The sequence below is a fragment of the Cricetulus griseus genome (genome assembly GCF_003668045.3).
Source record: "Cricetulus griseus strain 17A/GY chromosome 1 unlocalized genomic scaffold, alternate assembly CriGri-PICRH-1.0 chr1_0, whole genome shotgun sequence".
Classification (NCBI taxonomy): Eukaryota; Metazoa; Chordata; class Mammalia; order Rodentia; family Cricetidae; genus Cricetulus; species Cricetulus griseus.
In genome coordinates this window covers 47,494,941-47,507,941 of record NW_023276806.1, presented here as the reverse complement: position 1 = coordinate 47,507,941, position 13,001 = coordinate 47,494,941, and the positions used below count along the sequence as shown (strand labels likewise).

General features: G+C 36.6%; 1 protein-coding gene across 2 annotated transcripts in view; it reads left to right on the top strand.

The window, feature by feature from the left end:
* Vav3 (vav guanine nucleotide exchange factor 3) overlaps window positions 1-13,001 on the top strand; it is a 330,956-nt gene that overhangs the window by 302,093 nt on the left and 15,862 nt on the right. For both annotated transcript variants that reach the window (XM_027395541.2, XM_035451854.1), the window contains exons 24-25: window positions 385-472; window positions 7,273-7,402. In XM_027395541.2, coding sequence (XP_027251342.1) covers window positions 385-472; window positions 7,273-7,402 — 218 coding nt within the window. The remainder of the gene's footprint in view (window positions 1-384; window positions 473-7,272; window positions 7,403-13,001) is intronic.

The window sequence follows — 13,001 nt, the reverse complement described above, 5'->3', positions numbered from 1 at the left end:
GTGTTATAGGCTGCTAATTGGCATAATAGATTTCTTTCATAACATTATATTTTGTTGACTTGAGATGTGTGTATTTTTAGTAAATTCAAGAATACAAATTACTAGATTTTGTCTTTTTTTGTACTCTGAAACTGAATTTCCTAAGTAAATTAAGCACAATGATTAGTCAAATCCAAATTTCCTCTCACTTCAAATATTGGTTGTATCTTCAACCCACCTAGTAAATACATTTTGTTAATTAGCTGTCACCATTGTATTGGCATAAGTATATATTTTGTCTTCAGAATTAATTCCTATAACGTTATTGGTGCATGCCTTCTGGTAATTATTGATTTCAACTGATTAAAAACACATTTATATTCATAAGTTATTCATTGCCCACAGGTACAATAATGAAGCAAAACACATCAAGATTTTAACAAGAGATGGCTTTTTTCACATTGCAGAAAATAGAAAATTTAAAAGCTTAATGGTAAATATTGATTATTTCTTTTCAATCTATAATTCCCATTTTCTGCTGTTAAGTTAGTTAACTCTATAGTTTCTTAACAATGTTACCCATTGAAAATTATTTAGATAATAATAGTGTTGGCTTTAGCAAATCCTAACTTTCTAGCTTGATAAATTCCAATGAAAGTTTATATTGCTCAAATGGTATTTCTCATTGTTAATGTGGTTTGTAAGTTGTAGATAATATTTTAGAGTATACACTACTCATGACTCTTAAAGCAATGGTCAATGCAAGTATAACTTTCAGTTGTTTGTATGGATGTTTGAGTGTATTATCACAATGTCAAATGACAAATCACAAATCTTTACTATGTCATTTCTTTTCTTATGTCCTCTGTCTCTTCATTCAGCAACTTTGTGTCTTTAAAATTATGAGACAGAAAAGTTTTCATTAAGAAGGAACTTCTTACCTTTAGGTGTATTTCTTACAAATGCAATATAAAGTCAATTTGAAATTTGATTATATTTTCTGCTATTATAAATTATCTGTGTAATTCTAGTTCTCATTTATTACATTAGACAAGTGTTAGTAAATTTATATTTCTGCCACATACAACAGTTGATATTATGTAGAAATTTTATTTTGAAATAGAAATCATACATTGTAGTTAGTATGCATTTATTAATTCTGACAATTTATAGAAATCTCAATAATTTTATTAGTAGGTATCATGTATGTACATATAAGTCATACAGACCATACATACATATCATTATATATACACTGCTCACAGTAAAGAAATCTTATTTTCTTAGAAGTGGCTACAAATCTATTTCCCACTTAGTGATTTCTTGAACTAATGAAGCATTTGGATCTATGACACAGGATACATTTGTAGCCGCTAAGATCTTTGGTTAGCTTTGACAATGAAGACTCATTGATGTGGCTATCAATCAAGTGATATATACTACACCTTTCTGAAAAATAACAGAAATCACTTAGGAATACAAATGAGTTAAACTAGAGTATAAGAAGGCTTACAAACTCAGCCAGCTTGAATGCCTTACCTAAAAACCATTTCAAGACCGAGATCAGTTCTTTAAGAAATCAAAACATCCTGAGCTGAAAGAAAAGGAAATAGGAGGAAATCTCTAGACATAAATGGCACATTTGAAATTCAAAAGCAAAGGACAGGCAGCATGGCTGAGTCTTAAAAAATGGAAACTCTTGTCAAATCGGTAACCAAGATCCAGACATCCTCCCTGCTGGAAGTAACTTACATCTGTTGCACCCATCAGGCTGTGAGAGAGAGCAGAGAGTGGGCTTGACCAGAAGATCATCTTTATACAATAAAAACCTAGAAAGGATGTAGAAAGTGGGTGCACAGATGATGAGTGACAGGTACAGCCCCGACGTGATGAAAGCATGCCTGGGCACTCCACATCTTGGCAAGACATGCCTGCAGAACTTCTTTGGGTGATAATGAGGCGTCTTCACAGTGTTACAGTTTATATGACACTTTAAAAGTGCTGCAGGGCCAATGATGACTGCTAGCCCTCCAGACATTGAAAGTAGCAAAGGGAACTCCCATTAAAGAAGACATGCAAGGAAGATGAAAGGAATGGCCATTGGAAAGGGGCAATCAGTTCAGCTTTGTGTCACCTTGGTTCAGCCCTAGGAAGTCCTTTAGTAGGGAATGTTAGGGATGATAATAGCCAGTGCCACCATCAGGAGCTGTAGATCTTATAAGGCCATGATTATACTAAAGCAAATAGACACTCCATTTTGAATCATTTGTAGCAGAGACCATTGAAGTTTATTCATTGGTCTCCTGAAAAAGGAAAGTAAATGTGCATGTCCCAGAGTTCAAATAAGTGTCACAAAATCTGTGTGTCACTCACAAATGCCACTGCTAGGGACGCATACACATGCCTATGTTATTTCCTCCCTTCCTTTCCCTCCCTCCCTCCCTCCTTTCCTTTCTTTTCTTCCATACATGGAGATCTTTTATAGGGAAGCTCAGACTATAATGAGGTGAATGGGAATTGTCAAAAGAGGTGAATGGGAATTGTCAGCAAAACTGCAGAAACTAAAAGGAAAAGAAACAGCTTAAGGATAGCTGTGTAAAGAAAGGAAGACAAGAAACTGAAAACCTTCAGTTATAAGCAAAGGCCTTTTTCCTGCTTTAGCAAATAACTACCAGTTGCTGAAGAAGCTGCTGAGCTAGTTCAAGTTAGCCCTGCTTTTTGTTCATGTGTTGAATAAATTTATTGTGAATCTTTATTCTTAATTTTTGGATTCGTGTATTCAATACATTCAATAAGCAGATAAGCAGTGATATTTGGGTATTGTGAATATTTTTTAAATTAAATGTTTATTTAGAATAAAATTCTATTACTTTTCCAAAAGACCAACTTGTATTTTAATAAAACAATTTAATAGAACAGGGCACAATGTTTAAGAGAAAAGTCACAAAGAAGGGTATGTAACATTATTCTGAATCTTAAAAGACTCAGTCACTGTGGTTTTAAGACACTTCAAAATAAAATGACTCTATTGATCTAAAAAATCTTACAAGTTAGAAAATACATGTGTGCCAGAGAACTCAATATAATGGTGTCCTGTAGACCCATGCTGGGAAATGCCACGTGGATACTTGCCAAAAAGAAGTGTTTCAAGACTAGAGGAGGCTCCAAGATGTAGGAGGTGTCTTAAAAAAATAAGGGTTATACAATCTGTAGCAGAAACAGTTTATTGTGTTGTGTTACATCCCACAGTTCCCATCACTGTAAATGCTGATGTGTGGATTTGATCCATTCCCCAGGAGTAGTTCAGTATCTTGCTATCTGTGCTATCTTGTGTTCGGTTTGTCTGCATATGAATTACAGGGTACCGTGCAATAAAATATTTATCAGAAAGGATACAAAACACAAGCAGACTCACTCAAAAGCTTGTTTTAAATTAGCTGGTGTCTCACACAGAAGGCTGTATTTGGTGCTTGGGGCCAGAACTACTTTCCTTGGGTTTCAATAGCTTGGTTAATCAAACTCTTTGTTTTTCTTAGTCATTAAGTTCCAATCCGAAATGACTTTCTGATTCCAGATTACAAGGCATTAATTTTGTTCTGATTTTCACATATGCCAGACAAGCCATGTCCAAATGCTGTTTGTAAGCCATCTCCATTGCCTGTTTCCTTGGTAATTGGAATGACTGGCCCACACTCGTTATTCTGAGTTGGATTGTTGACACCAGTGTGTCGGCTGAGATAAGGGAAGCTTAGAGATTTCTTTTGTTTAGAGTCATCTTATTTGCTTGTTGTACCTGAAGGTCAATGGCTGCTAAAGCCGGGGTGGATTAGTCTAAAATACAGAGAGCATAAAACCAAGAATTGGAAACGATCCACAGTGTGCTCCTTAATTCTACTCAGGGACATCTTAGGAAGATTTACCTGCCTAAGACTGTAAAAATGTAACTAAAATACCACCCACGCTTAGCCAGGTATTAAAGACTGTCTGCAGTTTACTAAACTGCCTCACCATGGTTCTTAGACAAGTCTCTTTTCTTTCTTTCTTCTTTTCCTTCTGTAAAAATATTAAATGACTGAAAAATCTTTTTTCAGTTCAATAATTCAATAGTTTATAACCAACTTCACATTAATCTTAATAATGATTTATAACAAAATTTATATTCTCTCTCATAAGGTTAAATTGAAGTTCAAAGCTATTGAACTTTGTAATCCATCTCAGATTTGTATTTGTACTGTCAAACAAAACAGCACATCTTAATTGATATGTCAAGACTAAAGGAATAACTCCTTGCTATCATTGTTATCGGTGATGCCATATGCAAACACAGATTTCCTTAAGCTTTTTATTTCATTATCTAAAAGACACCAAATATATTTTTAATAAGCACAGTCTAACTTCTGATCTACTCTTGCCAAACCATATCAAAAATTGGTATAATACAAATACCATATTCTTATATTGGTAGCCATTTCCAAGATACAACATTCTATTTGGTATTTTGCTTTCTTTGCCTTGTGTTTATAAAGGTCAGTCAAATTCCACATCCCTTTGTTTCATCAAACACTCCCATTCTCTGGGCTCCAGGGAAAAACACACAAAAATACACATACATACATACATACATACATACATACATACATACATACATACACATGCTCACATAGACACAGATTTAAGTTATAGAATTAATGTTTGCAAAGACCACAGCATCTTAAGTTTAAGAAATCAGAGTTGCTGGTTTGTCATAGCAAAAATGACTTTCATATGCTTCCCTTTTCTGTACTTACACTTGCTACTTATTAATAACTTGATGCAACGGGCTCACTCTGGACAGATATAAGTGATATAGTGATTGAAAAAATAATAAAGAAAAAAGGACATGACTATTCCTAGGTATGGTGGAGGAGAAAGTTTACTGTATATAAAAAGGGGAACAGAGCTAGAGACTGAGACATCTGAGAGAGTCCAGAGTGGACACGAGGAGCACAGGGAGATGGGAGACCCAGACCAAGAGACCAGGAAGGCAAAGAGTAGACGGAAAATGGGCAGGTAAACAAAGTAGCTGAATTATATAGGGAAGGGCAGCCCCACTCCTCGTCTGGAGAAGTTTAGGATGGGGGGTGGGGTTAGTAGCGCAGGAGGGTCCTGTAACAGGTAAAGAAGACTGAGGGATGCAGGGAGAACCTGGTGGCCAGTGTCCTCTTTGATATGTTATTGGGTACCTCAGCCATTTGTTCTGGGTTGAGACCTAACATATGGACTGTACACAAGTTGGTTAATTTTATCAAGTTCTTTGCATCCATGGTTTGAGGCTCTCATTTTCCAGGAAAAAAACAAAAAAAGAATCTTCATTGCTTTATCTGGTGACTTAGCTATATCATACTGCTTCTACTTAACTAATGTGACAATGGGGTGTGTGTGTGTGTGTGTGTGTGTGTGTGTGTGTGTGTGTGTGTGTGTTTTAAAATGCCTGTGCTCAATGTAGGTGCAAATATGCAGAGACAAAAGGAAGATAGCAGATGTTGTAGTCCCTCTCTCTCTGTCCTGTTCACTAACAGTCCCTGGAGCTAGGTTGCCAGTCAGGGAGTCCCAGCATTCCTCCTGTCTCCTCAACCCCATAGTTCTGCGTTTATAGGCACAAGTGAGATAATACCTGCTTTCTATACAGATGGCTGCAATTTGAAATCAGGTCTTCACCTTTCAGGCTTCTGTAACAAGTGCTCCCATTTGCTCCCATTTGAGCCGCCTCCCCAGTCCATGACATTGATTTTTCACTTTGTCACCTTTGTGTGTGTTGTTAGCCCTAGATACCCCCATATGAATTGATCCCATCTCCATTGTTAACTATTGAGATTTTTTTTTTAACCTGGTCTTTTATTTAAACAAAGCCACCTCCATCTTGAAGTCTTGAAGTCTCCTCTTGTTTCCCAGTTGAACACACTTGTGTGTCCTTGACGTCTTATAACCCTTCACTTTTGCTTCTAAGCTGAGAGTTCCTAGAGAGTGGGAACCTTGTCTTTAGCATTTTTGATCCCTGTCACTCCAAACACAATGCAGTGCACAGCACATCTTACTTGGACAGAAGAAAATAATACATTGATGATTCTTTTTTTTTCTTTTTTCTCATGTTTAGAGTAGGTTCTGGCCCGATTGATTTCTTTTAGGAAATTTGAACTTAACCACTGAGTAGATGTGTTGAATCAATTGGCAGTTATTTTCTTCAAGTAATAAATGGCTTCTCCATTCTTTTTTAAGGGTGCTATAACAGAAGCATTGAATATTTTATTTAAAATAATTTGTTTTTCATTTTTACTTCAACCATTTATCAGCTACTTTATATCTGGCACATTCAGCTACTGATAGCATTTTCATTATGAATTGTTATTCTATTTCAGTTCATAGTAGAGGGATTCCAATTTGTGTAGATTCTGAAGCCTAGATATACAGAAATATATTTTCCTGAAGATTTAGTTTGAAATATGGTAGAAGTTTATATGAGGCTTCCAGATGTTTTTTTTTTTTTTTTTTTTTTTTTTTTTTGTTTTTTTTCGAGACAGGGTTTCTCTGTGCCTTTGGAAGCTGTCCTGGAACTAGCTCTTGTAGACCAGGCTGGTCTCGAACTCACAGAGATCCGCCTGCCCCTGCCTCCCGAGTGCTGGGGGATTAAAGGCGTGCACCACCCATTACTTCTAAACAATTAGAAGGAACAACCTGTTTCCCTCTGTGGATACTGGGTAGCACTGAGCTGAGCTGTGCACTAACAGTTCATCAATGTAAAACAGGCATGATACCGAACAGTGTTCAATGCTTTTTCAATGTTTCTCTTAATTCTGGAAAAGTCCGTGTAGTATTTAAGTTTGTTTTTCTGGTAAGTTGAAAGAAAATGGGGGAAAGTAGAAATTGCCATATAGTCAGGCAAACAGCTGTCCCTTTCATCTTTCTTCAGAAAGATGCGTCTCTCACTAATAACAACAATAATTGCTACTCTGAGATGGAGGTTTAGCATGGGTTCTTTTCAGTAGCACATCTGACTGCAGATAAACATGGTACTCTGTACGCCTGAAGAACAATAGAGAGTAAGCTACGTGATGGATAAATGTCTCCAGGAAACAGCAGTTTCTGGGTGGGAGTCAGGTCCATTCAGACAGCAGGCAGGGCTCTCATTGACACTTTCATATATTTGTAAATGTAAAATGTTAAAATGATCATCCCTGTCTTCTATACAATTATGTACTGAGGAGTTTATCTGAGAACAAAAGTAACAAAACCTCTCTTTAATCTGCTCTGTTAAAGGAACTTGTGGAGTACTACAAGCACCATTCTCTTAAAGAAGGGTTCAGGACCTTAGACACGACGCTACAGTTTCCTTACAAGGAGCCAGAACGTTCAGCCGGACTGAGGGGTAATAGAGCAGGCAACAGCTGTGAGTATTGTAATTGAGAATACATTTTTTTTTGTTTCAATTTTTGGTCACTTAAGGGGATGGAAGCAAAATAACATGAAATATCTTCATTCTGAACTTTGAAATATAGCCAATTAATATGCTAATGAATTGAGCAGACACCTTTTTTCTGGAGCTAAGCAGAGTCATAAGGATTACGAGGTTCATCAGTTTTTGTGCCAAATTAAAAATTATATCTGTGTTAAAATAACTATCAAAATGTAAGTGCTATTTCAATGTGTAAAGTTTTATACTTTTCACTGAATTTAATACTGGCCATGCTGTCTTTAATTTATATGTAACATTTGTGTCTGTAATGCTATTTGAAGAGCAATATCTAACAGAGCTCTTCCAGTGTGTCTCGAACCCTCACTCTACTAATGCTCCTAATTTAAATCCAACATTGAAAGAATTAATGTATTTTGTCAGTATCTTTAAACTATACATTGGTCACTTTCTTGAAGAGCACGTATTGTACGATAAATAATCATAAAGGATGACTACACCGAGACATACAACTGCATCACTGTTTCGTGAATCCAAGTCATAAACTTACTCTGCCTCACCATTTCATGCTATATAAACTTCCCAGTCAGAGACACAACATATGAAGAGAACACTGTAATGAAAAATGCAAAGAAAAAACATTTTTACTTCCTTGTTAAGAAATCTTAACAAAAAAACCAAATAAATAATAAAAAATACTTAGGGGGAGAAATAATAACAATTTTACACTGTGGAGTCCTGAATTAAGCACAACTGGAAGATCAAGATGTAGTTCCAAAAAGGGTTTGCACCAGTGCAATATAACTTGAAGTTTATTTTTCCTCTAAGAGCTTGCACTAAAGGAATCCAGGTTTAAATATCTATGCAATTGTATCTAGCTTATCAATTTTATCTGTTTGTAGCTCAAAATTGCCCGATTATCTGAGATTCTCACACAGGCCATACTTTTTACTCATTCAAAATTGATGTTTAGCCTAAAAAGTGGTTTTGCTACAAATTCCTTAAAAATATATCCAAGTTATGACTTCTGACATTTTTTTACAGGACACTTCCTTTTATATAAACATAAATTTAAGCCCTTCTTTTTTTGTCTGCCTTTCCAGTGGATGGGCATATCACAAATTGCAGAAGAGGCCATCTGCATGTGGAATAATACTTGAATAGTTTACTTCCAGAGCCCTGTGGCGGAATGAGGAACAAAATGTTCAGAATTGAAAAGGTCATTAATTCATTATAACCATAGCTTTTCTTGTTTGTATGACCAAATAATGGCAAGAAGCATCTTAGAAAAGTTGATTTCAGCTTACAATTTGAAGGGACATGGTCCATCACAGAGGCTAGGAATGGTGGTAGGTGATCCAAGGTAGAGTGGTGCTGGGACTCTCATGAGCCTACTAGTACCTTAACAGTAATCAGAGAGTTGCCATGAAGTAGAGGCAGACTATAAAAATCAAGGCTCACATTCAGTGAGTAACTTCCTCTGTCAAGGCTCCCAAACAGTGCTGCTAATGCTTCGTACACAACACACATTAGATTTCAAAGGGTTGAATAAGTTTACATTGGAAGTTCTCATAGCAGCCTACAGTATACTTTGATGCTTCAGGAGTTTGTCTTGCTAACTTTATACTAAGCTTGGTTTAGGAGTATCCCTTCATGAAAACACCACATGTAATTTTTTAAACAGGTTGTGCTTCCTAGGATGTGGGGAAAAAAGAAATGCTATATATTCTGTACACAATAGTTGCTTGGGGTACTTCATCCCTGATTCCTAGCCTTGGTCATGCTGTTGAATATCTAAACATAACTTTCACCAAGGAGCATTGCCTCAAGATACAGATTTAGAGACCAAGATCTTATGTCTTCATCACTTCTCAAAAAAGATACAAGATAAAGGATGCAGAGCAAGTAAGGTAAAGCCCAGAACCTTCCTGTGTTCTCCATAGAGGTGAGATGAGAGCTCCACTTACTGCTAGTGAAACTGACTAGTAGTAGTAGAGGTTGTAATTTGTAGTCATCTTGGAAAAGAAAGGAATGGCAGAGGACATTATATAGGTTAGAAAGCCATTTTGTGCTGTCTTTAGATTGTCTACCAGGGTGTCAGGATAGTGCTACTTTTTATTGTCCTTTTAATAGCTTGAATGTTTCCAAAAGAGGAGAAAAAGTGAAGGGAGAGGGAAAGCAGAGAGGAGAGAGAACTTGGGGGTAAGGGAGAACTGCAGTGGTTTGGTGGAAGATATTGTGTGAATCTATATAAGAATCCCGTAATTACCCAAAATAGCCCTAAGCAATCTGCCTTTGATGGCTTTGGTATATCTGTACACCTGTACATTTGAAGGACACTGAAATGATTTTTGAATATTGTTTTGTTTTTGTTTTTGTTTTTTGAGACAAGGTTTCTCTGTGGCTTTGGAGGCTGTCCTGGAACTAGCTCTTGTGGACCAGGTTGGTCTCGAACTCACAGAGATCCAGCATTTGCCACCACCGCCTGGCTGAGTATTGTATTCTACAATGAGTATTTGGTTATTTTCAGCCCTATTCTGTTAGGAAAGTTATCCAATTTGAACCTCAGCTTTCCCATCCAAAGAATGAAGAGTGAGATTGGAAACTGTATCATGTCCTTTGGTAAATCACATGATAATTTTAATTCTTTGTATGTGTGAGAAGAGGTGGTAGAGTGTAATTCTGATGGATCATTACACTAACAGTAGTGCAGGATTTCCTAGTTTTTGACCCCAAATCAAACCTTAAACATTTCTCCAATTCATATTTATGGAGAATTAAGTCTGTACCAGAATAGAGTTGCATTACTTTTTTAGAAATTAGTGACCACAGTTATATATGGTGAAAGTCTCTCTCATTATAACTTATCAACTATAAAAGGAAAAATACCAGCATCTTAGTCAAGTGACCCCAAGTTAATATCTCCAGAAATGTGCTATTAACCCAGACCACTTTGATGATATCCTTGCTCTGCAGTTGCATAATCTCAGTCTGACCACGGGAAGCATCAGACAAACAGGAATTGAAAGGCATTAACAAAGAATCAGTCTGGGTTTGTAAAAATGTCAAAGTAATTAAGGGCAAAGTCTGATGATTCATTTCACATCAAAGGCAAACAAAAAGATATGATACCCACACAGCATGGCTAGGATTCTGACTAGGTAGGCAGTGCATATACAACAACATACAAACATTTTGTATGTGCTATTATTTATGTTACTGTAAAGGGCATGAGTAGGTTAGTTAGTGAAGTTTGCATTTATTCTATAGATTAACTAGCTAGGTTGTATCAGCACAGTGTTCTGCTTCTGATAATTTTACTGTAGCTAGAACAGCGAATATCTTTGTAGGAAAAACATACTGAAGTATTTGACAGTAAAAATGGATTATGTCTTCAGTGTGTATTCAGATGGCTCAAAAACAATCATAGACTGGCAAAGCAAACATGGTAAGATGTTAATATTTGGGTACTATGAATGAAGTATATGAATTTTTTTTTTACATTTGACCAAGGATAAAAGAATTGTTTGTGTTACTCTTGTCTCTTTCATGAGTGAATTAGTTTAGAATTAAAAATGGTTGATGTACAGGTAACCCTATCTGCTGGCCATGTCCAAAGGAATTGCAGGAAGGTAGCAGGATCCTATTTTTCTCTGGCACTCTGGCTCCGGGTGCAGAGGAACATGGGCACTGATTTGGAGTTGTATAGAGCACCTGTACACAGATTAGTTCACAAGAAAAGGCTCGCTGTGATCTCATTACATCTGTTTATTTGTTCCTATAACACAACAAACACTTAACACTTACCATGTGCCAACCCTTGTGCTAGATGCTGGAGTTACAATAGTAAGTAAGACAATCTGGGAAATGGGAACACACAAAAGACAAATAGGACAAACATAGAATTCAGTAAGCCTTCTGAAGCCAAAGAACATAACCTACTATCTCATTTGTAAGAAGGACTTATTCAGCCTGTGGGTATAGAGCAAGACTTCTTGAAAATGTCATTTAGGATAAACTTAAAGCATGTCTGAGAGTGGTATTATGTAGGGTGGTGTGCTCTAGCAATTCTACAGTGAGGTAGTTTTGTGAAGGTGCTAACCTGCAAAACACTTCATATGACATTCATGCCACTTGTATTTATTAATCTCAATATTATATTTTTTGCTCTTTTTCCTGAAATAACCTGGCAATTTTATTAGTTATATTGCAATACAGTAAGGGATAATATTCATTTAAATTCCTTAAATATACACTTAAAATAGTTAAGCTTTCTGCTCTTCTAATTCAACATGACGGTATTCACCCACTCTCATTTTTGATTGCTGTATTTTATGCTCAATCTTTTGTCATCTTTTCACTGGTCATTTTGTGTTTGATATCTAATTTTATTTTGATAACCTTAATACTAGTTTTAGTCTCATATTAGTTTCCTAGGACTGCAATATAAATTAGTACACAATGACTTTAAGAGATCCATAACATCTACAAAGACCTCTCATTTTTTAAAAAGTAAAGTCATATTCCTCAAGATCAGACTGAAAATATCTTTATCTAGGGAATGGGGAGACTGTTAGACCCATGGTAATCTCATAGTATTGATTTTGACTATTCTCTAAAATTTACCAGACTAATTTCCATTTTTGTTGTTTCAATGAGTAATAAGGAAACTTTGCATTATTGGTGCTGATAGGCCAAATGATGCAGATGGGCATTCTGGGAGAAATGGACTTCAAATCAGTGAAGTACTTTCAGTGGGTTATAGCTTTGCCACCATGAAATGCACGCTTCTCTCGAGAGGAAGCACTGTGAACCAAGGCATGTTCTCAAGCATCACTGTGGAGCCATTTGTCTGAAACATGGCCTTAAGTACTGTTATAATATAAAAAAAAGCAGCATGTGAGAGAAGGATGCCATGAGACAGGGTTCATGCAGAGGGTTTTTTTTTTTTTTATTAGGGAAAGGGATCATAAAAAAGGGGTAAGGGGACGGGGGAGGCCAGTATCCAGAGACAGGAGCAGCAGGAGAAAGGAGAGAGAAAAGAGGGAGAGAGAGAGAGGGTAGAGTGAATGAGACAGAGAGAGGGAAAGAAAGAGAGAAAGGGGTGGGAGGAAGTCAGAGCCATTTTAAAAGGTGGTGCTCTTAGTGCCTGCAGCTGAGGGTGTATCCTATCGGAACCCCAAGGACAGGCCAGTACAGATGCCTGAATACTAACAAGTACTATGTAGAATGTGTGAACCAGAGAATCCTGTCTGGTGTTCAATAATTTGTCAATTAACAGAACATGGCGTTATAAACATTAACACCTCCAGTGAAGTATTCCATAAGCTTCTGGCCCTGTAAACCCAAACCAAACCAAAACCAAAACCAAAACCAAAACAAACAAACAAAAAATCAACAACAAAAAGCATATGAAAGGTTTCCCCTGTCAAGCATGTCTCCACAGAATGATGCAAATTTGGTATAGTCACTTACAACAGTGGTTCTCAACCTTCCTCGTACTTCAACCCATTGAAACAGTTCCTCATGTGGTGACCCCCTCAACCATAAAATTATTTACTTTCTACTTCATAAC